This window comes from Artibeus jamaicensis, unplaced genomic scaffold (assembly GCF_021234435.1).
Source record: "Artibeus jamaicensis isolate MK-2021 breed Jamaican fruit bat unplaced genomic scaffold, CSHL_Jam_final scaffold_1964, whole genome shotgun sequence".
Classification (NCBI taxonomy): Eukaryota; Metazoa; Chordata; class Mammalia; order Chiroptera; family Phyllostomidae; genus Artibeus; species Artibeus jamaicensis.
This window is the reverse complement of record NW_026522030.1, coordinates 15940637-15967934: the sequence shown is the minus strand read 5'-3', so window position 1 is coordinate 15967934 and position 27298 is coordinate 15940637. Positions and strand designations below refer to the sequence as shown.

At 43.7% G+C, this 27298-nt stretch overlaps 1 protein-coding gene across 3 annotated transcripts; it reads left to right on the top strand.

The window, feature by feature from the left end:
• RNF20 (ring finger protein 20) lies at positions 1–27298 on the top strand. 3 transcript variants are annotated; one of them, XM_037139408.2, is made up of 21 exons: positions 1–128; positions 308–366; positions 1235–1389; positions 6639–6806; positions 6947–7094; positions 7241–7423; positions 10426–10544; positions 13012–13158; positions 13331–13408; positions 13604–13723; positions 15074–15253; positions 16167–16302; positions 16629–16750; positions 16871–17241; positions 18711–18828; positions 21680–21829; positions 23696–23908; positions 24734–24859; positions 25029–25169; positions 25862–25963; positions 26229–27298. In XM_037139408.2, exons 3-21 carry the CDS (start codon positions 1261–1263, stop codon positions 26403–26405), a joined length of 2928 nt encoding a protein of 975 aa, XP_036995303.2. In that variant the 5' UTR covers positions 1–128; positions 308–366; positions 1235–1260; the 3' UTR covers positions 26406–27298. The 3 variants fall into 3 exon arrangements, with proteins under 3 accessions (XP_036995303.2, XP_036995294.2, XP_036995310.2); XM_037139399.2 differs by having other exon boundaries at positions 1–223; XM_037139415.2 differs by lacking the exons at positions 1–128; positions 308–366 and adding an exon at positions 4245–4319 and having other exon boundaries at positions 1300–1389.

Here is a 27298-nt window from a genome sequence, read left to right as displayed (position 1 = left end):
CCCGCCTCCCGGAAGCCCCGACCAGTCTTAGCCTGCGGGTCAGGTTTGAGAGATGGGCCGTTTGGGTAACGTTGTTGATTAAGTATCCCCAGTTCTGCTGTCGGGAGAAGCGAGTTGGGGGAAGCCAGGTTAGATCTCGGCCCAGGGAGCGACGGGACTTGCGGGCCCTCGGGAATCTCCACCCTCTCCGGCTCCGGGGCCTCCTTCTCCCAGGCCTACGTTTGTACGTGCAGGAGCATGGGGTCCTCGGCAGCTCGCGAGTGAGATTGAGGCCCTTCTCCTGCCCCACCGTCTTCTCTGTCTCCAGGCGTGGACCGACTCAGGTTGCTGCCACCGACATCCCTTTGCCTGGAGCTTGAATTGGAGGTAGTGTGTAGTTTGTAGTTTGGGTGATGTGATCGCAGGGCCGCTTTCTAAAGTAGCTGAGTGCTGTGGCATTCATTCTTTTTCCTTTGAGCCTGGGTACCCTGGGAGACAGGTAGGCAGACAGAACATTAGTTCACCTCCATTGTGCATATGAAGAGAACGAAGCTCAAGAACTCTTTCAGGGCCAGCACTGCTCCCTAAACCATCGAACTGGAATTTGCATCCCAGTCTAGCTTCTTCAGGGTTGCGGAAAATCATGGGGAGCACATTTGGAAATAGTGGGAAAAAGTGCGAATATAAAAAGGAGAGGTAGCATTTCTGAGTGCATACTTCATGTCAGGCATTATGCTAAGTTTTTTCTGTACTTACTCATTCCTTATAAAAGGCATAGAAGCATATGCTGCTGTTGTTATTTTTGGTTTAGGAAATAAATACATACAGGCTCAGAGATGATAACTGACTTGTCCAGTATTAATGACTTAGTAAACATCTGCCGGATGTATTTACAGCTCTGTGATTTCTCTAATGCAGCAGTATTAGCCTCTATCCTGATCATACTGTGTTTTTCCATTTCAGGAAATGAGATTTCTGACATTTTTCTCGGTCTCTTCATCTTTTACCCATTGTCTTATTTCTTAACCAGCATCCTATCTAGAAATATGTAGTCATGTAAATTCAGCCCCAACTCTTAATCCACAGTTTACTTCTTTCTTTCCAAGAGGAATTTGGGGATTGTGTTGCTTGGTGTGGAATGAATGGCTAGGTTAAAAGGTTGGTCAGAAGAATGGCTAGTTTTTACATCATAGGTGGTCTCTATGGTTGCTCTCCTTGCATATCTTACTTAAGTTTCTGTCTTTTTTTTCTCCAGGAAAACATCTATCATCTTGTGCCAAGATGTCAGGGATTGGAAATAAAAGAATGGCTGGAGAGCCAGGCACTTCTGCGCCTCCGGAGAAGAAGGCAGCTGTTGAAGATTCAGGGACCACAGTGGAAACGATTAAACTCGGAGGTGTCTCTTCAACGGTGTGTGGAAACAGTAGTAGGAGAGTGTGCTTTTCTTCTGTCAGTTGTAGCCTGAAAGTAGGAATTTATGGAAGCCTTCTGGAATAAGGGGAACTGATTGGAAAAGAAGAGGCAAATAAAACAGCCAAAAGTAGATGGAATGATGTAGTGATCTGTTCTGAAGAAGAGATACTGACATTTGATCTTTATTTTTAAAGGGGTGCTTATATTTTTTTGAAGAACCTGGTGCCTGGTACACATTGATTATAGGTGTTCAGTGGTGGGAAACTGTACCTTCATTTTTCATTCTTGAAAGATTAGGTTTGTGACCGGGTAACTCAGTTGGTTAGAGCTTTGTCCCAATGCACCAAGGTTGCAGGTTTCATCCTCGGTGGGGGCATGTGCATGGGAATTTCAACGAATGCGTAAGTAAGTAAATGGAACAACAAATAGGTGTTTTTCTCCCTCTTCATTTCTCTTTTCCTCTTCCTTCCCCCTCCCCCTTCAGCTCAATAAATAAAAAGAAGAAAGAAAAAATTAGGTGCCAGGTACTGAGAAGTAATGTAGCACAATCATGATTAGAGTAGTGAAGACTCAGAGACTGAGGCCCAGCTTCCTGGAGTTGACTCTCAGCTCCGTTACTTCTTGCTGCATGGTGCTTTGTTAGCCTCCTTGTCTGCAAAATGTACACAAGTACCTGTGTACCCAAGTACACAACCCAAGTGAATGGGTTGTTGAAACGATAAAGTGAAAGACCTTGATAAGGGCTAAAATATTATTTTTAACATGGTAAGTACTCAATATGTTTGAGCTATTAATGATTATTGTCGGGCTAAATATTATGAATATAATGTTGCATAAAATAGGTATTGTCCTTGCTCTTTTGAAGCTGACATTTTCATTAGATTGTTAGACACCAAACTCTTAATAGTAATGTTATGTGTCTAGTAGACATTAGAACTCACTATAATAGTGTGCTTCACTATTTAGATCAAGAACCAAGCCTGTATTTTGGAACTCAGCCATGGTGATACATTATTACAATGCTCTACATTTGTATAGGTTACAAAACCACACCTGTTACTTATTTGAATTGAGGCTGAAGATCAGAGAGAGTAATAGGGGCACTCAGTGTACATTGTTGATGAGGTATCATTTTTGAGTCTGTCTGGAGTTTAGCTATTCCATTCTGCTGCCAGAAGGTGACTTGGTCTCAGCACTGTCTCACATCTAGCATCCCAGGGATGTTTATTCATTCAGTAAATAGGAGTATTTGTTAAGCGTCTGTTATTTGCCAGACACTGTGCTTTACACTGAGAATAGCACCTGGACTACAATTTGCAGGGCGGCACTGACAAGGGCATAGACTGTTGGAATAGAATGGGATGTGCGCTGTTCGTAGGGATAACCACATGCTCTAAGGAAGCACAGAGCACACATACCGTTTGGACTTTATCCAGAAGACGGGCCAGCTGTTGGAAGGTCTTAAGCAGGAGAGTAACAGTCTCTGAGTTATATTTGGAGAATAGACTAGAGGAGCCAGGGTTATAAGCAGGAGTCCAGTAAGCAAAATTATTCCCTCATTCCTTCTCCCACTTCCCCAGCTCACTCCACCTTACTAAGGGTGGGGAGCTGGAGCAAATGTCCACTGTTTCTTGCCCCAGTTGTCTGAAGGTTGTTCTTGAAGGCACTGACGCCTCCTTTGTACTTCAAGGTTGCCAGCTGAGATTGCGGAACAAAAAACCACACAACTCCAATGTGTGCTTGAAGTGGGAACTGTGTGAATGGAGCTGTCCACCACAGCTGTGCTGAAATCTGGCAGGCTGACAGGCCAAGGCACAGGGCAGCAGAGTGTCAGAAGCAGCAGGCTGTTGTAATAACCTTGATGAGGGGTCACGGTGGTTTGGACCATTGTGGAAGTAGTGTTGACAAGGTATGCTGATGGGTTGGACGAAGCATATGAGAGAAAAGCAGCAAGATGACCGTGGGATTCTGGAAGTATGGCATTTCCACTTACTGAGCTAGGGAGGAGTATGAGAGGAGCAGATTATTGGGAGCTGTAGAGGGTGAATCATGAGTTTAATTTTGGATCTGTAAGTCTGAGATGTTTACTAGACCTCTGAGTGGATAGGCTGTTGGGTATGGTGATATGCAGTCCGGGGAGAGGTCGGGGCTAAAACTGTACATTTGGGAATGATTATTTTGTAGATAATGAAATCCATGAGACTAGAGGCTCCCTTCTAAGGAAAGAGTGCAAAGAAGAGAGCTAAGAACAGAGACCTAGAGCTCTACAACATTCTGATGTCAAGAAGATGAGAAGAGGCTAACCCAAGAGACAGCAAAAAGGGGCCAGAGAAGTAGGGGGAGAACCAGAGTGAGTGGGGCCCCAACAGCCAATGAAGAGAGTGTTTCAGGGAGTTGATCAGGTGCTGCTGATGGGTTGTATAAGGGGAGGACTGAGCGTTAGATTCAGCAGTGGAAAGTTCACTGGAGACTTGACCAGAGCTGTTCGTGGAGTAGAGATGGCGGAAGCCTGATTGCAGTGAGCCCAAGAGAATCTACAGTAAGAGAGAGGAATCGGGGGAAAGAGGTTAAAGGCATTGCTTTGGAGGACTAGTGATGTAAAATAGAACTAAAGGGGGCAATAGCCAGAGGGAAATGCAGTGTTAGGGGAAAGTTTTTTTTAGAAATTTTTTTCTAAAAATTGTTGCACAGATGGAGGAATGGGTCTTAACGAGAGCAGAGGCAGGTTTTCCAGAGACCGTTAGCAACCAGGAGAAGGAAGGGGCTAGACATAGATTGGCCAGTAGTTGTGGTTGTGGGAGATAGATGTGGCCGTCTTCTTCTGATTGCTTCTATTTGTGTTTTTTTTCCAGTGAAATCAGAAGCAAGACTCATCTGAGAGTGAGGATGGGGGAGGAAGTTGTGGAGGTTTGAAGAGACAGGAGAAGGTATGGAGTAGTTGTCCTGAAGAGAGGATGAACTCGAGAGGTGGAGTAGGGCTGGTGCTGTCATTTTTTCTAGTCATATTAAGCTGCCTGGCTGGAGCCTGTGGCTATAGGTGGAGAGTCGGGTGTTACCAGGATTGAGGTTTGTACCAAACAGTATGATGAAGGGGAGGATTATAAAAGGGCGTGATTATAATGACTGATCACGGACTTGAAGTTTGACAGAGAAGGGATTTTAAGGAGGTGAGAGGAGTGAAGGACATTGACAAGTGTAGGACCAACGGTGGTAGAGCCTGGAGGAGTTGAAGACTTGCTGGAGTCAGGAAGGTAGAGAGTGGAAGCTGGAAAATAGGTGGTAATCGTGGGGAATGGGCTGTTTGGAACTGAGGTCAAAGAGAACGTACAGGTCAGCTAAGACTAAGACTAACTGGGAACTTGGTGGGTGAGGGAAGTTAGAGGACAAGGTCCCTGGAAGAGAGGAGGTCAATGACTTGATCCAGTGTATATAGGAAAGAGCATCACTGGGAACTGCCGTCAGTAAGAACTCTGACGGGAGTAGTATTGCAGAGAGTGATGACGGTCTAGGTGCTAAGTCTTCGGGAAATGTAGGGCAGTGACCCAGGCATCTGGAAATGAGTGCAGCAAGGTGGGGTGCAGGTGGTGCAGGCCAGTGGCATGAGCTGCAAAGCCAGGAAACTTTAGGGAAGAAGGTGGGGTGATGGCCTGGGAGTGGCAGTTGGGAACAAGGAGGACACCTGTCTGTCTGCAGACCCAGGGCTTCAAAGGGTGTGGGAGAGAATCAGTGACTATCAGAGAAGCCTGCAGGGAAATGGGTATTTTCATCCAGGTTTCAGTTAGAGCAAGAAGGGGAAGAAAATAGGTTGAAGTTTATTAACAGTGTTAATAAGCTGGTACATTGGGAAACTATTGACTCCTTTAATATATCAAGAATGTTTTAACCAAAACAGAAGAAAAAATTAAAACAAGAAATTGGTGCTCTAATAAATAGCTCTTACCTTAAAATAGTCATTAATTCCTATCCAAAGTAAAAATGCCCTTTCTAATCCTCTTTCTTTGCCTAGAATACTGGCCCATTCCCCATCCTAGGGGAGGAGCAAGAGGGAGAGAAGTTAAAGATGCTGAGAGGGGTGTGTCATTACTGATGGAGTGATGTTTTTACAGAAACAAGGGATTGGGAGTCTGAGCACATTTGAGGTTGTAAGAATTATGCACAGGTTGGTAAGTGGCGGGAAGGGGTCAGGGAGTTGGGCAATGGAGCTTTCCATCCGATGCCTCGTATTTTCTCTGGAGTGGGAAGCAGAGTCATCTGCTGTGTGCATCACGAGAGGAGGCAGGCTTGGTAGTTCGATGTTGTCTCGTTGGAGCCTAGGGGATAACTCACTTGTCAAACGTTTCTAGAGGAATTCTAAGATCTGTTCAGGTCAGGAATTTATTTTATAGTGGCAGCGGTCTCCCAGGTTTAATGACCTTACCTACAAGTCTCAGCATACTGGGTACAGGAATGGAACAGTCAGATATGTGGGTTAATTCAGATTGGGATGGTTTTGCAGAGGTGGAATAAAAGGATTAAGGGCAGAAAATTGAGGAGCCCCACAGGTAGGAGTTTGAAGGAATATACTAGGGTATAGTCAAGGTATGGAAGATAGTGGACACAGAGGGGACTGACAAGGAGGGGAGAATCCAAAATTTGGAGCTCTAGAGGAGGGCCAGCATATTGCGAAGGGCATGAGCTACCTGGAAAGATGGGGGTTTATTAAGGGAATGAGAAGTTGGAATTTTAGGTTTCAGATGTGACAGAGTTCCAGACTGAAGTCCGAGAGGTGACTTGGAGGTATGTGGCTGAAGCACAGTGGAGGGGGTAGCCATTGGAGTTCAGAACACAGCTTAGATGCCAGAGGATGTGCACATATATGCACATTTATTGAGGCAGGGACTTGGGGTTCACAAGGACCCCAGTGCCAAAGTCTTGAAGGAATGAGAGGCAGTGCTCAGGTGATGGGTGGCTGTTGGACGGTGGAGCCTCACAGTGCAGGGCTTTGTGGATGTGCACAGGAGTGGGGCAGCGGGACGAGCAAGGTCGCGACTGTGGTGTATTCCTGCATGTCATTCTCCTCCCATCATCATAGACCCTTTATTTCTCCTGCTCCTACTTCTTCTCTAATTATTTGTGAAGTTTTTTTAAAAAAATGAATAGCTTTATTTATAGGAAATAACTAATCAACTACCAAGGCCTTGTTGAATTCAACAGCTGATTTGTCTGACTTCATTGTGGAGACTAATAAGATTGGTTTCCTGGGGCAGGAGGATTCAGACATTCGAACACTGCAAACCAAAAATCGCAAGCTGGCGGAAATGCTGGACCAGCGGCAGACCATCGAAGACGAGCTCCGGGAGCACATTGAGAAGCTGGAGCGAAGACAGGCCACTGACGATGCCTCGCTGCTGATTGTCAACCGCTACTGGAGTCAGGTAGCTGGCTGTGTGTCTGCTCAGATTTTCATTGCCCTTCTCCGTAGCACTCGCTTCATTTCCAAAGTTGTATCTTTTTGTTTTTCCAAACTACCCAATTTGTGCCTTTTTGTTTTTTTATAACTGCACCTAATCTCCAGTTTGATGAAAACATCCGCATCATCCTTAAACGGTACGACCTGGAGCAGAGTTTGGGGGACCTGCTCACAGAGCGGAAAGCCCTGGTCGTGCCGGAGCCCGAACCGGACTCGGACAGCAACCAGGAGCGGAAGGACGACCGAGACAGGGGTGAGTGTCTCTGGTGGGTTTGCCAGTGCGCGCTGTCTCTTTTGGAAGAGCCTTGCTTTGAGGCTCTCCATTGAGGGGGGAAATGGATTTTGGTATTTCCCATTAAGTAATTTGGGGGGCTTTCTCTTTCCCCCTGTGCCCTTCAGGGGAAGGCCAAGAGCCAGCTTTCTCTTTCCTTGCTACTTTGGCCAGCAGTTCCAGTGAAGAAATAGAATCTCAGCTGCAGGAGCGTGTGGAGTCCTCCCGCCGAGCTGTGTCCCAGATTGTGACTGTTTATGACAAGCTGCGAGAGAAAGTGGAGCTGCTGTCCCGGAAGCTAAATGGTGGAGGTGAGTCTGGAACCAGGAGACTGAGGGTGGGGGCGGGGGGAATGAGAACTCACCTCTGCGTGCTGATTTGTACTTTGCACAAATCAAGTATTTATTTTTACCTAAATGTCTTGGAATCCTAGTCTTCAGTGTTTCTGGTGATGTAAACACTTAAATTTTTTTTTCTTTATTGATTACTTAGTTTTGACTTCAAAACGTCAGTTAATATGTTCTTGCTTTTTGTTTTTTTGTTATCTAACAATTTCAAAAAAGAGTTGGCCCAGCTTTTAGAGTTGTCAGGGGATCTCTGTTTAAAAAGAAAAGAAAATATTATGGATGGAAAGTGTCTAAAATAAAAACATTTGAAATACGTATGATACTGTTCAGTGTTAGTGCAGGGATTTGTATTTGGACAGTATTGTTAAATATTTGTGTAGTTAGGTCGCATCTTATTAAATGCCTCGGTTTCATGTTTTTAATAGTAATGCTGGTCTAGCTATAGTATTTTAATTTCTCTGATTATCATTAAGACATTTAACCCTTTATTTCTGAAAGAAACATGTTAAGTGTAATGGTGATTGAACCACTGGGTAGGTAATTAAAATTTTATTACTTTGTAATTTTGGTTTTGAGGATACTTGGGCTAAATTATCAACAATTAAAAGAATGGGCATATAAAAGATTTGTGAAAATTTGGCAGGCAAGGGTTTCTTTTGCTTCTCTGTGTATTTCTCTATTTTATTATTTTGATAACGATTGTTTTAAAATATACAAAGCAGAAAACATAAAGGTGGACCCTGACAGTCCTCCCATCTCACTTCCCAAAGATAACCATTGGAAACAGACCTTTGTGTGTACGGATTGCGTTTCTTTGCGTGTTCCAGCCAAATCCTGTCTCGCGGGGCAGTGCCTCGGCTCCCTCTTCTTTGTCCCTCCAGTGTCTGGCGCTGTAGCTGGTGGGCACTTAGCTAATGGTGAATGAATGGCTTTCAGTCCTCCCTGTCACCTGATGGAAACCGAGCTGTGTGTTACTTTTTTCTCCCTTGGTTGTACTCACGCAGTTAGGGGGTGTCGTTAAGTTGTAGTTAAATGCCACGTGGGTATATCATGTGCTTTATGGTATATACCGTCCACATATTGTATGCAGATGATAAGACATATGCAAAGGTTATGGCAGTGTTAAACTTGATTTTATAAATGAGTATCAAGTAAGATAGTTGTTATATTTAAAAAGGAACTAAAGTGAGTCCTGGTGTGTAGCTCAGTAGATTGACCGCCAGCCTGTGAACCAAAGGGTCACCAGTATGATTCCCAGTCCAGGGCACATGCCTGGGTTTCAGGCCAGGTCCCCAGTTGGGGGCGCGTGAGAGGCAACCACACATTGATGTTTCTCTCCCTTTCTTTCTCCCTCCCTCCCTTCCGTTCTCTAAAAATAAATAAGTGAAATCTTAAAATAAATAAATAAAAAGGAACTAAAATGAGTAGTGTATTAAACAGTACTTTCAAGTTTTCTCTTGATGGCATGCATTTTAAGGTTTAAGTTAAAAAAATTAATCACAAGTTACCAGTTGCAAAGCTTAACATAAAGGACGATTGCCATTGATAAGCTGAACTTTCTAAGAGATAAAGATGCCTGAAGTATGAATTGTAGCGTCAACTCTAATGTTTTGGCAGTTAATTTTTTCCCACGTGTTAAATTTGGTCATTGATTCAAAAGAATTGAATTTATCAGCTTGTTTATTAATGCACTAAATATTTATTGAGCTCTTATTCTATTTTTCTTGATACTTTAGGATTTTAAGAGGATTGAACTTCATTCCCTACTTGTTAACTTGGATTATGAACCCCTTAACTATTTGCATTAAATTTTTGTTGTTGTTGTTCTGCTGATGGAGATTCTTATTTAGTAGGCACAGGATAGGTTCCAGGGAAGTGTCTAATTTTAAAAGTTGCGCATGTGATTCTGACAGGCAGTCCCGGTGGAAAACCACAAAAATCGTTACGTGACCGACCACTCCGTGTTGCGTTTCTGAGTGCTGCCAGGGCGTGGTATGAGAGGGCACTGCTTCTGTTAGCTGTCTCTGCAGGGCAGTGTGTGTCCCTGGAGTGTCTGGTTTCATGAAGGTACTAGCATTTGGATTTGAGCTTCCTATTCGTGACTCTGATTTTAAACCTATGAACTTGGTATAGTTAGTTCTGTAGCTTATTCACCTTCTTTGTAAACAGTGCACTTGGTTTTTCAGCTTCAGGAGTGCCCACAGTATGGTCTTTCAGAATATGATCAGTAATGCTGTGCTCTTTATTCTTTAGGACTTGATAGGTGCTCATTTGAACAAGGAAGTTTCTGCTCTGTGGTCCCCTTCTCCCTCCCAACATGGTGATGTTGCATGTCGGTGTTAGTGGATAATAGCAGTTTTTGGTAGCCTTATAAAGTAGAATTTTATTGCTACCAAGTCTGACAGGTTAGCGATACCTCTTCTAAAATTCGTTTTTTTAGGGTAGTTGTCCCTTATCTGAATAAAGTTGCAGAAACTCTCCATTTCCTTTTTAAAAAAATATTTTATTTATTTTTAGAGAGAGTGGAAAGGAGGGAGAAAGAGGAAAGAAACATTCATGTAGGAGAAAAACATCCATTGGTTGACTCTTGCATGCCCCCAACTGGAGACCTGGCCTGCAACCCAGGCATATACCCTGACTGGAAATTGAACCAGTGACCTCTTGGTTTGCAGGATGACGCTAAACCCACTGACCCACACCAGTCAGGTCTCTTCCATTTGTTTTCTCAAGACATTTTGATTCCATAGGAAGGAATGGGAGTTAGGTGACCTTGACTCTGTGATCATTTCCTTAAGCAGGTCATCTAACTTCTGAGTAGTTAATCTGTCTTGGGCAGATAATAAAAACCATCCTCCTTCTTGACATTTTCTGCAAAAGTAAGTGAGATTTCATGTTAATGCTTTGGTGGGACACGCGGTTCTGTTGTTTGACACTGTACATGCTAAACTATAGTTCTTCTCCCTCAGATACCCTGATAGTGGAGGAAGCAGTGCAGGAGCTGAACTCCTTCCTCACGCAAGAGAATATGAGGCTGCAGGAATTGACAGACCTCCTTCAGGAGAAGCATCACACCATGTCTCAGGAGGTACTTGACCGGGAGGGAGAGTGGCAGCTTCTAGTTCCCTGCGGCAGACGCCGACTCAGAATCCTGAGTGCTTCCAAGGTCATCTTACCCTGGAAGGCCTGTTTTTATATATTGAAGAGCACACAGGACAGGCGAAGGCAACCAGCTCCGAGAAAGCAAAATCTGAGGCTGGGTGTTCTGTAAGGAAGAAACCATTGAATATTTCTCCTTGACTATGCCTGTGTTCAAACAGACTAATTTTAGGATCTCAGTCTTTATGAAGAAATACTGGTGTGTGCAAAACACACCAAACCCCCAAATAATGAATTGCCCCAAATATAAAAGACCATGGACAATGACATTGAGGAAAGGGTTGGTAGAAACTCATCTGAGACTGGGGCAGTAGAAACTGCTGCATTGTCAATGGCCTAGGAACTTGAGGAATGTGGATTTCAGTCCAGACTTGGACCCAAATGGTGCCATGACCAAACCATGTCGAGATTTGGGTATTTATTTATATAAAACGACTGAGACAAGGGATGACAGGCCTTACACGACTCTTCTGATACTCATGAGTATCATTGTATCAGTAGTTTAGTTCAAGGGATATTCTGCTGAAGTTTGACCTACCTTAGTTATCATTTACTTAGTGCCTGGCACTTAGGTCCTCTATGGATATTAGCTCCCATCTTACTGCTGAGGAAACAAGTTCAGAAGGTTGGTGACTGGTCTGAGGGCACACGGCCAGAGGGGATGTGACTGGGGTGTAGGTCCGTTTAACCTCAGACCTGTGTTCTACATCATGCCCTCGTTTCCTAAACTCCAGGACCAGGGTCTGTGCTGGGCTGGTTGCATGAGAATCACCTGGGAAATGTATTAATATACATGGATTCTCATCAACCTTCAAAGGTTACTATAAAAAACAGTGCTTACAAATAAGTGGGAGTGCAGTAAAACATAATGACTTTTTGGTCATGCTTTAAGAGAAACTAGTTGCCACCAAGATGACAGAGCCTTCCTCTTCCAGACTTTCCCCCACATCTCACTTAACTTTACGAAGGTGGAAAGAGACATTGCTTTGCTCAACTGAACTGATATCCAAGGTGGCTCTGTGGCCGGCTGTTACTGCTGCCTGTCATCTGGGAGCTCACCTTAGCTGTCCACTGGAACACCTGCGTGTTGCCTCTGACACGGTAGTTCCAGGGTGGTTAGGCTGCTTATAGGGCAGCGACTTCTTCCAGAGACTGAGTGTCCCGGGAACACCAGGCGGAACCTCCAGGGCCTTTTGGACGTAGCCTCAGAGTCACGTGGCATTTCCACGGAGTCACTCGTGTTGACTCAGCTTCTTGACAAGGAAGCAGTGATCCCACCTCTTCGCTAGAGGGGCCTGTCAAAGAATTTTGGGGCCATGTTTTAAAAACCAGTACAAAGGATGTGTGTAGATTAATGTGCTCATGTATCAGTTTTATAATTAAAGCATTGAATAGTACTAGCTGGTGTGTAGCTCCTAAGTAAACAGAGAACAACAAAGATTTTTGTATCTTTATAGTGTCTATTTCAAGATTGTCCTGGGGTGAGCTTAAAAAAGAAAGTGGAAGTTTTCCTTTTGTTCTTTTTGGGTTATTATTTATGGAAATGTAGGAAGGAGAAGTTGAGGTTAAGGATAGCTTTCTTTTCCTTCTATTTTGTTTATAAGATTTTATTTATTTACTTTCAGAGGGAGGGGAAGGGAGGGAGAAAGAGAGGAAGAGAAAGAGCACACTCCCATCTAAGGACTTGGCCTGCAACCCAGCCATGTGCCCTGACTGGGAGTCGAACCAGTGAACTTTCGATTCACAGGCTGGCACTCAGTCCACTGAGCCACATCAGCTGGGCTGTCTTTTCTAAATATACACGTATATTTAAGTTTTTGTCTCATATTATCTGATAAAATCAAGGATGTTATCTTTTTTTTTCTCTTAAAAAATACTCGTTTTTCTGGTGGGTTTTGTTCTATATAAAGAAATGATGCTTCTTCTTCTTTGAGGTAGAAAAATTATTGAATCTTTTTTTTTTTTAAAGATTTCATTTATTTATCTTTAGAGGGGAAGGGAAGGAGAGAGGGAAAGAAACATCAATGTATGGTTGCCTTTTGTGCGTCCCTTGCTGGGAACTGGCCTGCAGGGAACCGGCCCACAGCCCCGGTATGTGACCTGACTGGGAATCGAACTGCGATTGTCTGGTTCGCAAGCCCGTGCTCAATCCACTGAGCTACACCAGCCAGGGCCAAAAATTATTGAATCTTAAGTAGTCTTTTCCCTGTGTGGAAGTTCTTATAAAGTTCTATGTTTTTCATGATTGTAACTTACTCAGAACTGTTAAAAGAACCTGTGATTTCATTTTTGTACTCATGCATTGGGAAGAAGGTATTGGTATAAGCCATTTTTTTAACCTAGTCTCTTTTTTTTTTTTTACTATATTTTCATGAATGCTTGTCGCTGGGATGTAGTTCTCCAAGTTGCAGAGTAAAGTGGAGACGGCCGAGTCACGGGTGTCTGTCCTAGAGTCCATGATCGACGACCTGCAGTGGGATATTGACAAAATTCGGAAGAGGGAACAGCGACTCAACCGACACTTAGCGGAAGTCCTAGAACGGGCAAGTGCTGTTTCATTTGTAGCTTGGAGACTAGAATCGTCTTACGGAGTCTGCTCAGAAAGGATGGACTTGGGTAGTAGTTCTGGGGGACAGATGGACTCCTTAAAAGCTCCTTTGGTTACCAGACTGAAACTTTGGGGTCTCTCACTAAGAGTCTCTGTCCTCTCTGTAGGTGAATTCGAAAGGTTACAAGGTCTATGGGGCAGGGAGCAGTCTCTATGGCGGCACGATCACCATCAACGCGCGGAAGGTGAGTCGGCCGCTCTCCCGGGGCGTGTTTGGACCTGGTGCCAGTGTTGTGCCAGGTACTTAGGGCTGCGTCCACAGGGGGTACAGCGGGGCTTTGATAGAAGAGTGGGTCGGTGAAGACAGACATTTAGGAAGAAAATGATTTTAAAACTTTTGTTCGCTACTATCATTTTACCATTTTTTTGCTTCTCTCCAGTTTGAGGAGATGAATGCGGAGCTTGAGGAGAACAAAGAGTTGGCTCAGAACCGCCACTGTGAGCTGGAGAAGCTGCGGCAAGACTTGGACGAGGTCACGGCCCAAAACGAGAAGCTGAAGGTAGGAGACACGTCTCTCACAGGGTCACAGGGAGTAAAACGAAACTTCTGCTGGCCAGCTCGTGGACATACTTGTGACCCCTCGTAATTTATGAAGGAAAGTTGGTCTGTCACTTATGCACTTATGTAGTCACATCCTGCCTCGTTCTGAGAAGATTTAAAGCAGCCTACAAAAATATGTAGGCTGAATCAAGGCACCGTAACTTAGGAATTGCTGAGAAAATGAGAAGTAGGATGAACGGGGGTGAGGATCCAGAGTGGATTTAAAAGATGGGGCCGTGCCTGGCTGGGCGGCGCAGTTGGGTGGGGTGTTGTCCTACGAACCAGCATGTTGCAGGTTTGATCGTAGGTCAGGGCACCTGCCTAGATTGCGGGCTTGATCCCCAGTCTGGGCACGTACAGGAGGCAACCAGTTGATGATGTTTCTCTGTCTCTCTCTGGCCCCCTCTTCCTCGCTCTCCCCTTTTTCTCTCTCTAAAAATCAGTAAACATGTCCTTGGGTGGGGACTAAAAAACAGTCGGGCTGTACACGAGACATAGGCCGGGAGCGTGTGAGCACTGTAGGAGGGTGGGCGGCTCGCATGTCCGTGACGGCCAGGCGCGGGCCCCGGAGGCTGGCTTCTGCAGCGGCCGGCTGCCGGAACAGAGAGAGAACCGCTCAGTGGTCTCGGTGGTGCTCACACCTGCCCCCCATTGGAATTTTCTCTCCCCGGGTTCTGGCGGGAAGCAAGTGGATTCTGAAAGTCTTCCGTTTCTCTTTCCATCACAGCCACCTGTCTTCATGTCATTGATTTGTTTATAGGTAAATATGTGAATAAAAGAAACATTGGACCTGAAAAACTACAAAAACAACCTGAGTAAAATCAGTTGAAGTGTTTGGGTAGTTGAAACAGATAGAGAAGCATAACTGTTTTTGATATGTTGAAAATATTTCTTTCTGTGACTGTTAATAAAGAGAGTTAAGTTAGGGACCGGGGTCCTCAACTACCTTCTTAAAATAAGCATCCTGACAAATTTCACAGTGCTCGTCGCTGTCCCTAGATCTGACAGATTTCACAGGGCTTTTCTAGTATTCTTGGATCTAGATTGCACATAGTATAAATAAAAACTTGTCAGTTAAAACAGTTCTTGTGTGGAAGAATACAGGTACCAGGTACCACCTCTTGGGTGGTCTGATTTAATTTAAGGTACATTTTACATACCCAGAGGAGTTGGTAGACCTACTCCATAACCTTCATAAAGTTTGTCTCAATTGCGCAGCACGTCTGAGTTTAAGATTTTATTTCCTCTCTGGCATCTAGGGCACAGATGTGAGAATCTGCTTCTGACCTTTTCTTTGGGTCCTCCCAAGGTGGAACTGCGGAGCGCAGTGGAGGAAGTGGTTAAGGAAACTCCGGAGTATCGCTGCATGCAGTCACAGTTCTCTGTCCTCTACAACGAGAGCCTGCAGTTGAAAGCGCACTTGGATGAGGCTCGGACCCTGCTCCATGGCACCAGGGGGACCCACCAGCGCCAGGTGGAGCTCATCGAGGTAACAAGTAGCCTTGTCTTCTGTATATAAGCTTTTTCTGCTTCATAAGTTTTTAATTTTGTTCTCTCGCGTGCAATTAATCTCTTATTGATTCAGCAAATACTTATAGAATGGCTATAGGTCTTCATTCTGTCATCTGGTGGGGATCCTGCCTTCAAGAATCATACAGTACGTGTAGTGGGGAGAACAGTGTCCATCAGAGTGCGGTGTGGTGCAGCAGGGGCGTATCCCACAGGTGCAGCGATAAGGGAGACAGCATCAGATCCGACTCTGGAGCCTTCTCGTTTCCGCTTGCCAAAATGCAGTGTGAATCTTCAGGATAAATATAAGTTTACTAGTAGATCAAAATAGGAGAAAGGCATTCAGCTGTGAGAACAACAGATATAAACATAGGGTGGTGTGGCTGGAGCCTTGTGTGCGTGGGGCAGAATAGCGGGTAGGAGCTATATCACTGTTTCTAAGCCATTGTAGCTTATCCTGTCTATGTAAATATGTTTTTTAAAGGCGGAAACTTTTATTTATGTGTTCATTTCTGTATCTTCTATAGTCCTTAAGGTAATGTTTATAGTAGTTGGTCTTTTGTTATATTTCTGCCAAATGAACTGAATTTAATATATCTTTCTTTACATATGCTCATTTTTGTTTTATTGGTTAGTTCAACCAAATTGTAACATTCTCCGAGGTAGTGGCCTTTTCCTTTTCTTTAATATTTGGCTGATTTTCAAGTCACTGTTTTCTAACCGGTGCTTCGTAAGTATTGAGTTGGAATTTTTCATAGTATCTCTCTCTTTTCTTGCTGTTTTCTTTATTTCTTCTTAGATCCATAAAGATCAAATTTAGGGAACATAATATAATATGATGATATTTCCACATTGTGATGAGAATTTTGATTGGTTCTTTTTTCTGTGTGTAGCGAGATGAGGTTAGTCTTCATAAGAAGCTGAGGACCGAAGTGATCCAGCTAGAAGACACCCTGGCCCAGGTCCGCAAGGAGTATGAGATGCTGAGGATAGAGTTTGAGCAGACCCTTGCTGCCAATGAACAAGCAGGTATAGTTATTTCTGTTCCTCCCTGCAGTTTGGCCACTGCAGGTACTTTCCTTGAAAGACACAACGCAGTTACCGGGATTCGTTAGTACTAACTGGAGTTCAGAAGTCCTAAAGAACCTAAAATCAAGTCCTGTAATTCATTCTGGTTCGTAGCCTGAATGTTTGTTTTTAACTCAAATTGGCCAGTTTTGTTTTCATCATCAGAGAAGGACTTTCTTTTGGCAAGTCTCCCTATTTCTTAGCATCCCCGATGTATGTGTTCTGTGCTCTCTCCCCTGTGCCTTTGCTGCCACAGTTCTTAATAACATGCCGTTGCTGTGTTTAAGGCCCCATAAACCGGGAGATGCGCCATCTCATCAGCAGCCTCCAGAATCACAATCACCAGCTGAAAGGGGAGGTCTTAAGGTATAAGCGGAAGCTGAGAGAAGCCCAGTCTGACCTGAATAAGGTAACCAGGAACAGTAGCATAAGTATTATTTGCTATTCAGTTTTTAAAGTGGTTTTCAAGTGAGGAAAGCAGTGCGGTTGCCGTGAGTGACGTGCTGCTTCCGTTTCTTTGTCCTCCCAGACACGCCTGCGCAGTGGCAGTGCCCTCCTGCAGTCTCAGTCCAGCACTGAGGACCCCAAGGACGAGCCCGTAGAGGTCAAACCGGATCCCGAGGACTCCTCTGCCCAGGCCTCTGCAGCGAAGGCTTCTCAGGAGGAAGTCAATGAAATTAAGTCCAAACGGGACGAGGAAGAGCGAGAACGAGAAAGGAGGGAGAAAGAGAGGGAGCGAGAAAGAGAGCGGGAGAAGGAAAAGGAGCGAGAACGAGAGAAGCAGAAACTGAAAGAGTCAGAGAAAGAGAGAGATTCTGCTAAGGAAAAAGAGAAAGGGAAACATGACGATGGAAGGAAAAAGGAAGCAGAAATCATCAAACAACTGAAGATTGAACTCAAGTAAGAGCAATGCTTAGAGTAACTTTCTGACCCAAAAGCCAAGGTTAGGACATCATGCATGAGATCTTTGGTTGGCGGCATGGCTTATCTGATAGTTATACTATTTTGAGTGTAACTAAATTCGCAGTTAATATGGTCTCCATTATGGTTCAGGTGTCCGGCCAGCATGACCCGCATGGTGCCGTGTAGTCCGTTTTGGTGGTCAGGTCTTGGTAAGCCCCACGGTTGTGGCTTTATTGCTCATGAACCCAAGTTAAGCGAAGGGGTGTCGTGGTTGAAGTAACACTCATGAGAAGTACTGAATTGTACCCCTGGCAGAATGCTGGCATTAATTATCATTTAAACTATATCAGGTAGAGTATGTATCACTATAATTTGGACAATACTGATCTGTTTGCCTGGAAGTTAACTAGTTTGTGTACATATCAATATCAGGTCATTTTAAGAGATTTCTTAAGAGGTTTATTTTTTTTAAGATATTTTATTTATTTTTAGAGGAGAAAGGAGGGAAAAAGAGATGGGGAGAAACATTGATGTGTGAGATAAAATATCAATCAGTTGCCTCTTGCCTGACCCCCAGGCAGGGAACTGGCCCGCAACCCAGGCATGTGCTCTGACTGAGAATTGAACCGGTGACTTTTTGGTCCATGGAGAGATGCTCAACCCACTGAGCCACACCAGCTGAGGCTTTTAGGAGGTTTATAGCTATGAGCATTAAAACAGGAAGACAGACCTTTAGGTCAGTGAAGCACTGTCGGCTCTCACACATTGCCCCTTCTCTTCCTGCTTATCTAGTAAGTTCTCTGGTAGAACAGGCTACTTCTTACCTCACGTTGGTCATGGTGAAGCCTGTATTGATGTTGGATCTAAGGAACCACTGTACTCAAAATGTTTAAACTTCTTTGGTGATGCAAGTGTAGTTAAGAGGTTTGATAATTTATTAAGAGATGAAGTTTCTGTCTTTGGCTGATGGTTAATCACTTAACTATCAAATCTAGGAATAGCAGTACATTTTAAATGTTTCATTTTTCTCTCCTCCTTTTTTTCTTTCTTTCTCTTGGTATCTTTAAGACAAAGGGTTTTTTCAAGTGTGGTGTCAGAATCATTTGGGTGACTTATTTAAAATACAGTGCTGGATCCCAGCTCAGACTGATTGAGTATCAGTTTCTAAGAGTGAGGGCCCAGAAATCTGCCTGTTCAACAAGGGCCTCGAGTGTTTATTTGCTAACTCTATGTTAGAGAACTTGGTCTGCAGGGAGAAACGATTCCTTTTACAACTACTTTTCTGTATTCACTGAGTATATCCCGAAGTCTGTTGATAGTCTGAGCAAGTTTTGTCTTTTAGATGTGTGCTGTAAAGTGTAGAATAGAACTGTGGTGAAATACCTTGCTCCATTTGCAATCCCCTTGCTCCGGTGCCCTCTGTTGTCTCTTTACCCCACTCGCTGTCCTCTGCCACCCCCGTCCAGGAAGGCGCAGGAGAGCCAGAAGGAGATGAAGCTGTTGCTGGACATGTACCGCTCCGCCCCGAAGGAACAGAGGGACAAAGTTCAGCTAATGGCCGCCGAGAAGAAGTCAAAGGCAGAGGTATTCTAGTCCACCGCCACCTGTCATTCGGGTTAAAATCTTCGTTTGCGGGATGTTCCTTCACACTTCTGAAGGATGTAGTTTCCTTCACTTTAAAGTTAGTGTTTAAAACGTAGCAACATTTCCTTCCCTTTCAAGGACCATCTAAAATAGAGATTTCCATATTCTCCACTAGGTGGTGGATGAGTCATGTCACAATTACTGGGAATAGGAGTAGCCTTTTCAGTTTTTTATCCACTCTTACCCATAAAAAAAACCATTGTTTTTTTTTTTTTTTTTTTTTTTTTTTTTTTTTTTTGGTTTTCAAATTTGTTTATGAAAGAACTTTTAGAAACATGGGAAAATCGCTTACCTGTGTAATTTTCCATGCTATGAGTTAGAGGTAGTACAAGCCCCCAACTTTCCTGTGTAACTCTTTTTTTTTTTTTTTTTTTTTAAAACTATAATTTTTGTTTAGGTTCTTCCATCTGATATTCTTTTCATTTGGATAATTCTTTTTTTCTTTTTTTTTTTCTTTTTTTTTTTTTTTTTTTTTTTTAAATTAAATTTATTTATTTTTTGAATTGATTATGCTGTTACAGTTGTTCTATTCCCCCCTCCATTCCCCTCCACCCTGCCCCCCCAACCCCACCATTACCCCCCTTTAGTTTATGTCCATGTGTCTCAAGTCCTTTAGGTTCTAAATTTCCCAAACTATTCTCGCCCCCCCATCTATTTTCTATCTACTGTCTATGCTACCTGTTTTCTGTACCTTCTCCCCCCATCTCCTCCTCCCATTCCCCTGTTGCTAACCCTCCTTGAGATCTTCATTTCTATGTTTCCACTCCTGCTCTAGCTGTCCTTTGGTTTGCTTTCGTTTTAGGTGTGGTTGTTAATAACTGTGGATTTGTTGTCCTTTCACTGTTCATGTTTCTTTATCTTCTTTTTCTTAGATAAGTCCCTTTAACATTTCATATAATAAGGGCTTGGTGATGATGAACTCCTTGAGTTTGGTCTTATCTGAGAAGCACCTTATCTGTCCTTCCATTCTAAATGAAAGTTTTGCTGGGTAAAGCAATCTTGGTTGTAGGTCCTTAGAATTCATGACTTGGAATATTTCTTTCCAGCCCCTTCTTGCCTGTAAGGTCTCTTTTGAGAAGTCTGCTGACAGCCTGATGGGGACTCCTTTGTAGGTGATTGTCCCCTTAGCTCTTGCTGCTTCCAGGATTCTCTCCTTCGTTTTAATTTTGGCTAATGTAATTATGATATGCCTTGGTGTGTTCCTTCTTGAGTCCAACTTTTTTGGTACTCTCTGGGCTTCTTGGATTTCTTGGAAGTCTGTTTCCTTTGCCAGATTGGGGAAATTTTCTTTTATTATTTGTTCAAATAGTTTTTCCACTGGTGGTTGTGTCTTTCCCCCCTCTGGTACCCCTATAATTCGGATATTGGAGCGTTTATAGATGTCCTGGAAGTTCCTAAGCTTCTCCTCATTTTTCTGAATTCTTATTTCTTCATTCCTTTCTGATTGATCATTTTTTTCTTCCTTCTGGTTTACTCCATTGAGTTGAGTCCCAGTTTTTTTTTCATCTCTATGGGTTTCCTGTGGAATTCCATTCATTTCCCTTAATTTAGCCTTCATATGTTTCTCTAATTTATGGCTATAGTCCACCAGATCTGTGAGGAAGCTGACGACAAGTGTCTTAAACTGTGCGTCTGAGAGATTTGCTATTTCTTCGTCACTTAGATTTATCTCCGGGACTTTGAGGTCCCCCTGCGACATTTTTGGTCTGTTCTGGCCCTTTAAGTGAGAGAAGCGGCGCCTTGGAGTCCCAGGTCGCTGGGTTGTGACGCTGTATGTGGGGGCGTGGTCAGAGCGGGGGAAAATGGCGCCGCCGCCGGTCCCCCGCTCACTCCCTCCCCCGCGCGTAACCGGGCACCCACAGTCAACTCGTAGTCACTCACCCGGTGGGCTGCTCACTAGGTCCAATCCTGGGTTTGGAACCCGTGCGACTGGATTCCGCGCCCGCGCCCGGGTCGTTCAAGTTCTCCTTTGTAACTCCTCAACCCGCCGCCGCCGGTTTTGCCTCTTACCGGCCGGGGCCGGAGAATTCGCTGTTTGCGGACTTCCGAAAAGTCGCTCGTCTGGGTTCCGTGCCCGCGCCCGGGTCGAACGAGTTCTCCTTTGTAACTCCTCAACCCGCCGCCGCCGGTTTTGCCTCTTACCGGCCGGGGCCGGAGAATTCGCTGTTTGCGGACTTCCGAAAAGTCGCGCGTCTGGGTTCTGGGTTCCGCGCCCGCGCCCGGGTCGCACGAGTTCTCCTTTGTAACTCCTCAACCCGCCGCCGCTGGTTTTGCCTCTTACCGGCCGGGGCCGGAGAATTTGCTGTTTGCGGACTTCCGAAAAGTTCAGTTTTCCGTGTTCTGGTTGTGTCTTCTGATGCTAATATTTAGTTGTCCTTAAACTTGGTTGTGAGAGGAGGCAGGCACATCCACCTTAATCCTCCATCTTGGCGGAAGTCCCTAAAAAACCATCGTTATAATGATTCTCTTTTCTGATTATTTTTGGGAAGAACGTCTTATTTTTTAAAAATTTTGGAGGCCAGGGAAAACAAAAATGCTGAGAACTGCTACTGTAGAGAAACATACACGTGCACTGATCCAAAGTGCTGCTTATAGAAGCCTGTAAAGTCGGGACTGAGCAGTGTGAAAACGGCGTTTGATGCTGTGTGCTGGATATCGTTGACCTCCTTGCATAACTCTGTAAAGCTGCTTTTGATGGTGTGGGCCCTCCATCTGTGTACAATAGTCATTGATTTTTGAAATTTCATCATAGCTTTTTCTTTGTCTTTGTGCGATTCCCCTCCTCCCGTAGTTGGAAGATCTAAGGCAGAGACTCAAGGATCTAGAGGATAAGGAGAAAAAGGAGAACAAGAAGATGGCTGATGAGGATGCCTTGAGGAAGATCCGGGCAGTGGAGGAGCAGATAGAGTACCTGCAGAAGAAGCTGGCCATGGCCAAGCAGGTGGGCACACTTCCTTTACTTAGCTAGCTTTGGAAGTCAGCGTTGTCTGACAAGTGAGTTATTGACAGTGAAGTTTGCTCTTTCATTCCAGTCTTTTTTTTTGTTTTTAAGATTTTATTTATTTATTTTTAGAGAGAGGGGAAGGAAGGGAGAAAGAGAGGGAGAGAAACATTGATGTGTGAGAGAAACATCAGTTGGTTGCCTCTCACATACCCCAACTGAGGATCTGGCTCACAACCCAGGCATGCACCTTGGCTGGGGATTGAACTGGCGACCTTTCAGTATGCAGGCCAGTGCTCAATCCACCAAGCTGCACCAGCCAGGGCTCCAGTCTGCTTTAAAATATTTTTTCTCCTATATGTATATTTGTTTGTTTTACATGGAAGTCTTTTATCCTTCAGTTATTTTGTTGTGTGTATTTGTGAAACATGAAGTTTACTTTTATTTTCAAATGTAGCATTTTGTTCAGAAAATGTTTACTGAGGGGTCTATCCTTTCTCTGCTGACCTGGAATTGGGGTATAATGAATATTAAATTAAAAAGATACAAAATTTTATGCATATTATTATTATAAATATATGAAACTAAGAAAAACACGTACCCCAACCAGATTATAAATGAATACCCAAAGTTTTAACTGTGGTTGTTTGTGGGTCATGGAACTAGAGAGACTTTTCCTCTTCTGCTAATGAGCATGTATTTCTTTAAGTGCCAGTGAATTTATTAACACTCAGTAATAAAGATTCCAAAGATGGCTGGAAAACCCATGTGTTTACCATACAGAACATCTTCAGTGTCTCTAAGAAATAGCAAAATGACAATGAAATGAAGTGTTTCTAATGGTGACTAGATCATTAAGTACCTTTAAAAGAGGAACATATTAGAATCTATATACATTCCTTTTATGAAAAATGGGGTTTTGACTTACTAAATCTGATCACCACTCCTCTCCCTTTTTCAAATAATTATCAGGAAATTGTATTACTGTAGGTTCTGGTATAGTTAGAAAGACACACTCAGTTCTTATCTAGAACAACTCATTATCTTAAAAATGTCAGTTCTCACTAAAAACTTGGAGGGGAGAAGACCTTTCTAGCTATTAATCAACATAAAAACATGAAAGAAAAGATCGATAATTTTTCACTTGTGAAGAAAAAGACCTTACAAAACTTCTAATTGGCAAAAACCACTGTTAGCAAAGCCAAAAGATAAATGACAGACAGGGAAAAACAAATTTCTAACACTTACCACAAAAGGGCTTATCTTTCTAATATATATTCTTTTAACTTAAAAAATGATAGGGGAGAAAATCCAGCAACCCAGTGGAACAATAGGCAAAGATAAGAATAGTTCACAGAAAAAAAAAATACAGATGACTCTTAAACATATGAAAAGATGCTCATTATAATAACACAAATATAAGGAAACTATTTTAGATATAGCCTTCTCTTATCAGTTTGTTATGCGGTGCTGTTGGAAAGTTTGTAGATTAAATTCAGTATTCTAATTATGAAAAGTGTGAGAAAACGTGAGGTTTTATGTTAGAAGTTCTCCTGACCAAGTACGTCTTCATCGGTGTGCTGGCCTCTGGTGGGGATATATTCCGTCTGTTGACACTGACGCTGAGAACAGGTCAGCGAACGGTGTCAGCCCAGCTACCAGTGCCAGCCAGCTACCAGTGCCAGCGGCTTCTGCACAGCAGGGCCAGCGTGGTGACAGGACGGTGCTTCTGAGAACGAAGTGCCTCTTCGTCTCTGGGTTAACTTGTTTTCCAATGAACAGTGGGTGGGGAAGTTTAGTTTCCTGTGCCCTTTTTTTGAAGTCAGATGATTTGATTAAAACGAAGGGTTTTCCTCCTTATTTTAGGAGGAGGAAGCTCTCCTCTCTGAGATGGATGTCACAGGCCAGGCCTTTGAAGACATGCAGGAGCAAAATATCCGTTTGATGCAGCAGCTGCGAGAGAAGGATGATGCGAATTTCAAGCTCATGTCAGAACGTATCAAGTCCAATCAGATCCATAAGTTACTGAAAGAAGAGAAGGAGGAGCTGGCTGACCAGGTGTTGACTCTGAAGACTCAGGTAATTAGAATGAATAGAGCTTTCCAGAATTCTGTTGAAGAAGGGTAAATTCTACGTGAAAATATGCATTAAAATTATGGTTATGGCAAATTTTTTTTGTAATAGCAAAAACTGGAAACTAAGTGTGTATCGTTAGGTAACTGGTAAATAAATTGTACATCCCTATCAAGGAGTACAGTGTAGCCGTTAAAACAAGAATGGGCCTGTTAATATAAAAAAGTACCTAAAATATATCATTAAGTGATTTATTCTCCTTTTATGTTAAAATACATGTCTTTGTGTCCATGTGCTGTGTATTCTAAAAATTTCTGGAAGGTGACATGACAACCGGTGAGAGTTACCTGATTACTTCTGGATGTTGGGATCAGAGTGTGGGGGGTGTGGCTTTACTTTTTACCCCTTAGGATTGTTTGATTCTGTTTTGTGCATGAATTTCAAGAAAAGACTACTTTTGAACCCGGAGCCATTCTGAAAGAGAGACGCTTGGCTTTTTGTCGAGCTGTGGTACATGCCGTGGTGTGGATGGCCAGGCACTTAGGGTCACGTGGCCGGGGAAGATGATGGTCTCTAAGTGTAACTTCCTCTGTTCTTGGCAGTTTGGAGAGAATCTTTTCCCTGGTTTCCCAGACTCTGAATCATCAGCAATATCATTTTGTGTTAAAAGTGAAGCTTTTAATTATTCTAATCTGCCGGGTTCATGGGTAAAATAGGTAATAGTTTGAGATTTCTAAGAGATTCTCTTTCGTGGGCCTGTGGATTAACAGTGCCTAGTTGGTTTTTCTTTTTGTTCCTGTTTGTGCTAAAATCTGATTTCCTTCTTCCAAGGTTGATGCCCAGTTACAGGTAGTAAGGAAATTGGAAGAGAAGGAACATCTGTTACAAAGCAACATCGGCACCGGGGAGAAGGAGCTGGGTCTGAGGACCCAAGCCTTAGAGATGAACAAACGCAAGGTATGACGGGTTAGTCTGTAACCTGAAGGGACAGTCAGTCTCAGAGGGACACATAAGCACGGCACTGGTGAAATTACAGGCTCACTTATCCCTTCGACTTGGGTGAACGTTTTGGCTCGCTGGAAACACAGGAGGTGATAAGGTGCCATTATTCGTACATCCCACATAGGCGATGGAGGCAGCGCAGCTTGCAGATGACCTCAAAGCACAGTTGGAGTTGGCGCAGAAGAAGTTACATGATTTTCAGGATGAGATTGTGGAGAACAGTGTCACCAAGGAAAAGGACATGTTTAATTTTAAACGAGCCCAGGTAAGAGCAGTTCTTTTTTCTTTACCTGTTACTTGCTAGGTGTTTTCTGAGCTCTCACATGACCCTCCTTATGAAGGGGCATTGGTCTAAAGTATGTCATTTCCTGTTTGACTCAAGTTTCTCAGGTTAAGAGACCAGAGTCTGTTTTCTTCACTGCTGTGTCCCCAAAGCCTGTCATGGTGCCGAACGCCTAGCGGGTATGAAGTAAGAACTACCAAAGGATGCCCTAGTAAATAAGTGGCAACATACCTACCTTAGAGGACTTCTATAAGTTCTCCTATACGTTTTCTGTTTTTGGCATGTCCGCTGTTTCTCGTGATGCTTTTCTGGTCTTATCCATAAATCTGTTCATTTTAATCCAGTCTACCCTCAGCTTAAAACTAATTGGCTTAAAATAGTGTCTCATCAAGTTTTTCATCTTTTTAAAAAATTTAATGTCTCTAAATTCTTAGAGTGTATTTTCAGTTAGTACTGAAATTGACCATAATTAAGTGCGACTCTAGTTTGGTGATAAGATCACAGTTGCCTGTTTTGAAACAAAAGAAGATATCTTGCCATTTGCAATTCTCTACATGCTTAAAAGACAATTGGGCATGAAACGACTTCTTCCCACAGCGGGGTGTTCAAGGTGGAGCGATGTCTTTCTCACGTGGCAGGTCTGGGGGTGTCTAACGGTGTGCGTCCTGCCACAGGAGGACATCTCTAGACTGCGGAGGAAGCTGGAGACCACAAAGAAACCAGATAATGTGCCCAAGTGCGATGAGATTCTGATGGAGGAGATTAAGGATTACAAGGTAAGAAAAACTATCTCAGTGATTGCTTTGTGGGTTTTTTGTTTTGTTTTATTTGGTTTGGTTAATTGGGGTCTGCAGTGGCCTGCTAACAGACTGGGAGAATAAATACTGAACTTCTTGACATGAATATAACCAGAGAATGGTTTATTCTGGGGGAGGAAAATGGTCCTTAGCGCTTAGTGGGTTTTGTGGTTGTCTGCTTGTGTCTGCAGGCCGTTTGGATCATAAACCTTCACGGTTGCTCACACTCTCCTTTCTGTTCTAGGCACGCCTGACCTGTCCTTGCTGCAACATGCGGAAAAAGGATGCTGTACTTACCAAGTGTTTCCATGTGTTCTGCTTCGAGTGTGTCAAGACGCGCTATGACACCCGCCAGCGCAAATGTCCCAAGTGTAACGCTGCTTTTGGTGCCAACGATTTCCACCGCATCTACATCGGTTGATCCAGGCCAGAAGAAGAGGAGGGGCCGGCTCGACAGGCGCTTCCTCATTAACCATCAAACCTCTACCTCTTCCCTCCCTGACCGTCACTCACAGGGCACTTTGTCAACCACCTGTCCTTCACAGACTTGACCTCTAGATTCTCGAGTAGCTAGATGATGTCAGGGGGCGGGACTGATAAATGCAAGTCTTAGGTTATAGGATGAACTAGAAACAAACAGCTCTTACTTGTCTCCCCACCAGCCTTTCGTCTCCAGGCTCTCTGTAAAACCTTGGATTGCCCATTTCACCTGCAGGAGTGGAGGTGGTGTTTTTGGCCTGGAGAAGGGACTAGGGAACCGATGAGCCACGTGGCTGTTTGGGGAAGGGTTGCATGTGTGATCTTTTAGACATAAGCTGTCGATGGGCACAGGCTTTTCTTGATTTAGATAACAAACTTTTTTGTAGACTTGGGTCAGGATGTTACAGTTGTACTGTTCTTTCCTGGATGGTTTGAAGCCTTAATGAAATTATTTCCGGGATGATGCAGTTCATTTTTTATTCACTAGCCAAGTAACTTACTGAGGTCAGCTGGCCTCCTTGTTGAAGTAATCTAGGTTTTGAATGTTCTGCTCATTAAATTCTTTAAATTTCTTGAGGCAGGTTAATTTCAGATACTGTAGTCCCTTTTATCTCCAAATGAAATGAAGATCGTAGAGGGTGGGGGCACAGTACTGAGACTATAAAGGGGGCTACTGGGTACTCTGGGGGTGCGATTCAGAGAGCCTGGGGGGGCTATGTATTTCTCTCAGCCTCCACAGAGGTCGTTCTGGTCCCTGTTTTCCGGAAGATTCCCTGTAATCTCCTTGTAAAACTTTATATTCCTCAAGCTTCAAATAAAGAAGGATTCAATTTG

What these genes read in the sequence shown, in the direction of transcription:
- RNF20 (XM_037139408.2), top strand. Translation starts at nt 1,261, where the DNA reads ATGTCAGGGATTGGAAATAAAAGAATGGCTGGAGAGCCAGGCACTTCT. An exon ending in TAGCGGAAGTCCTAGAACGG is followed by an intron (nt 13,159 to 13,330) that starts GCAAGTGCTGTT and finishes TCCTCTCTGTAG; the next exon opens with GTGAATTCGAAAGGTTACAA. An exon ending in TGCTGCCAATGAACAAGCAG is followed by an intron (nt 16,303 to 16,628) that starts GTATAGTTATTT and finishes GCTGTGTTTAAG; the next exon opens with GCCCCATAAACCGGGAGATG.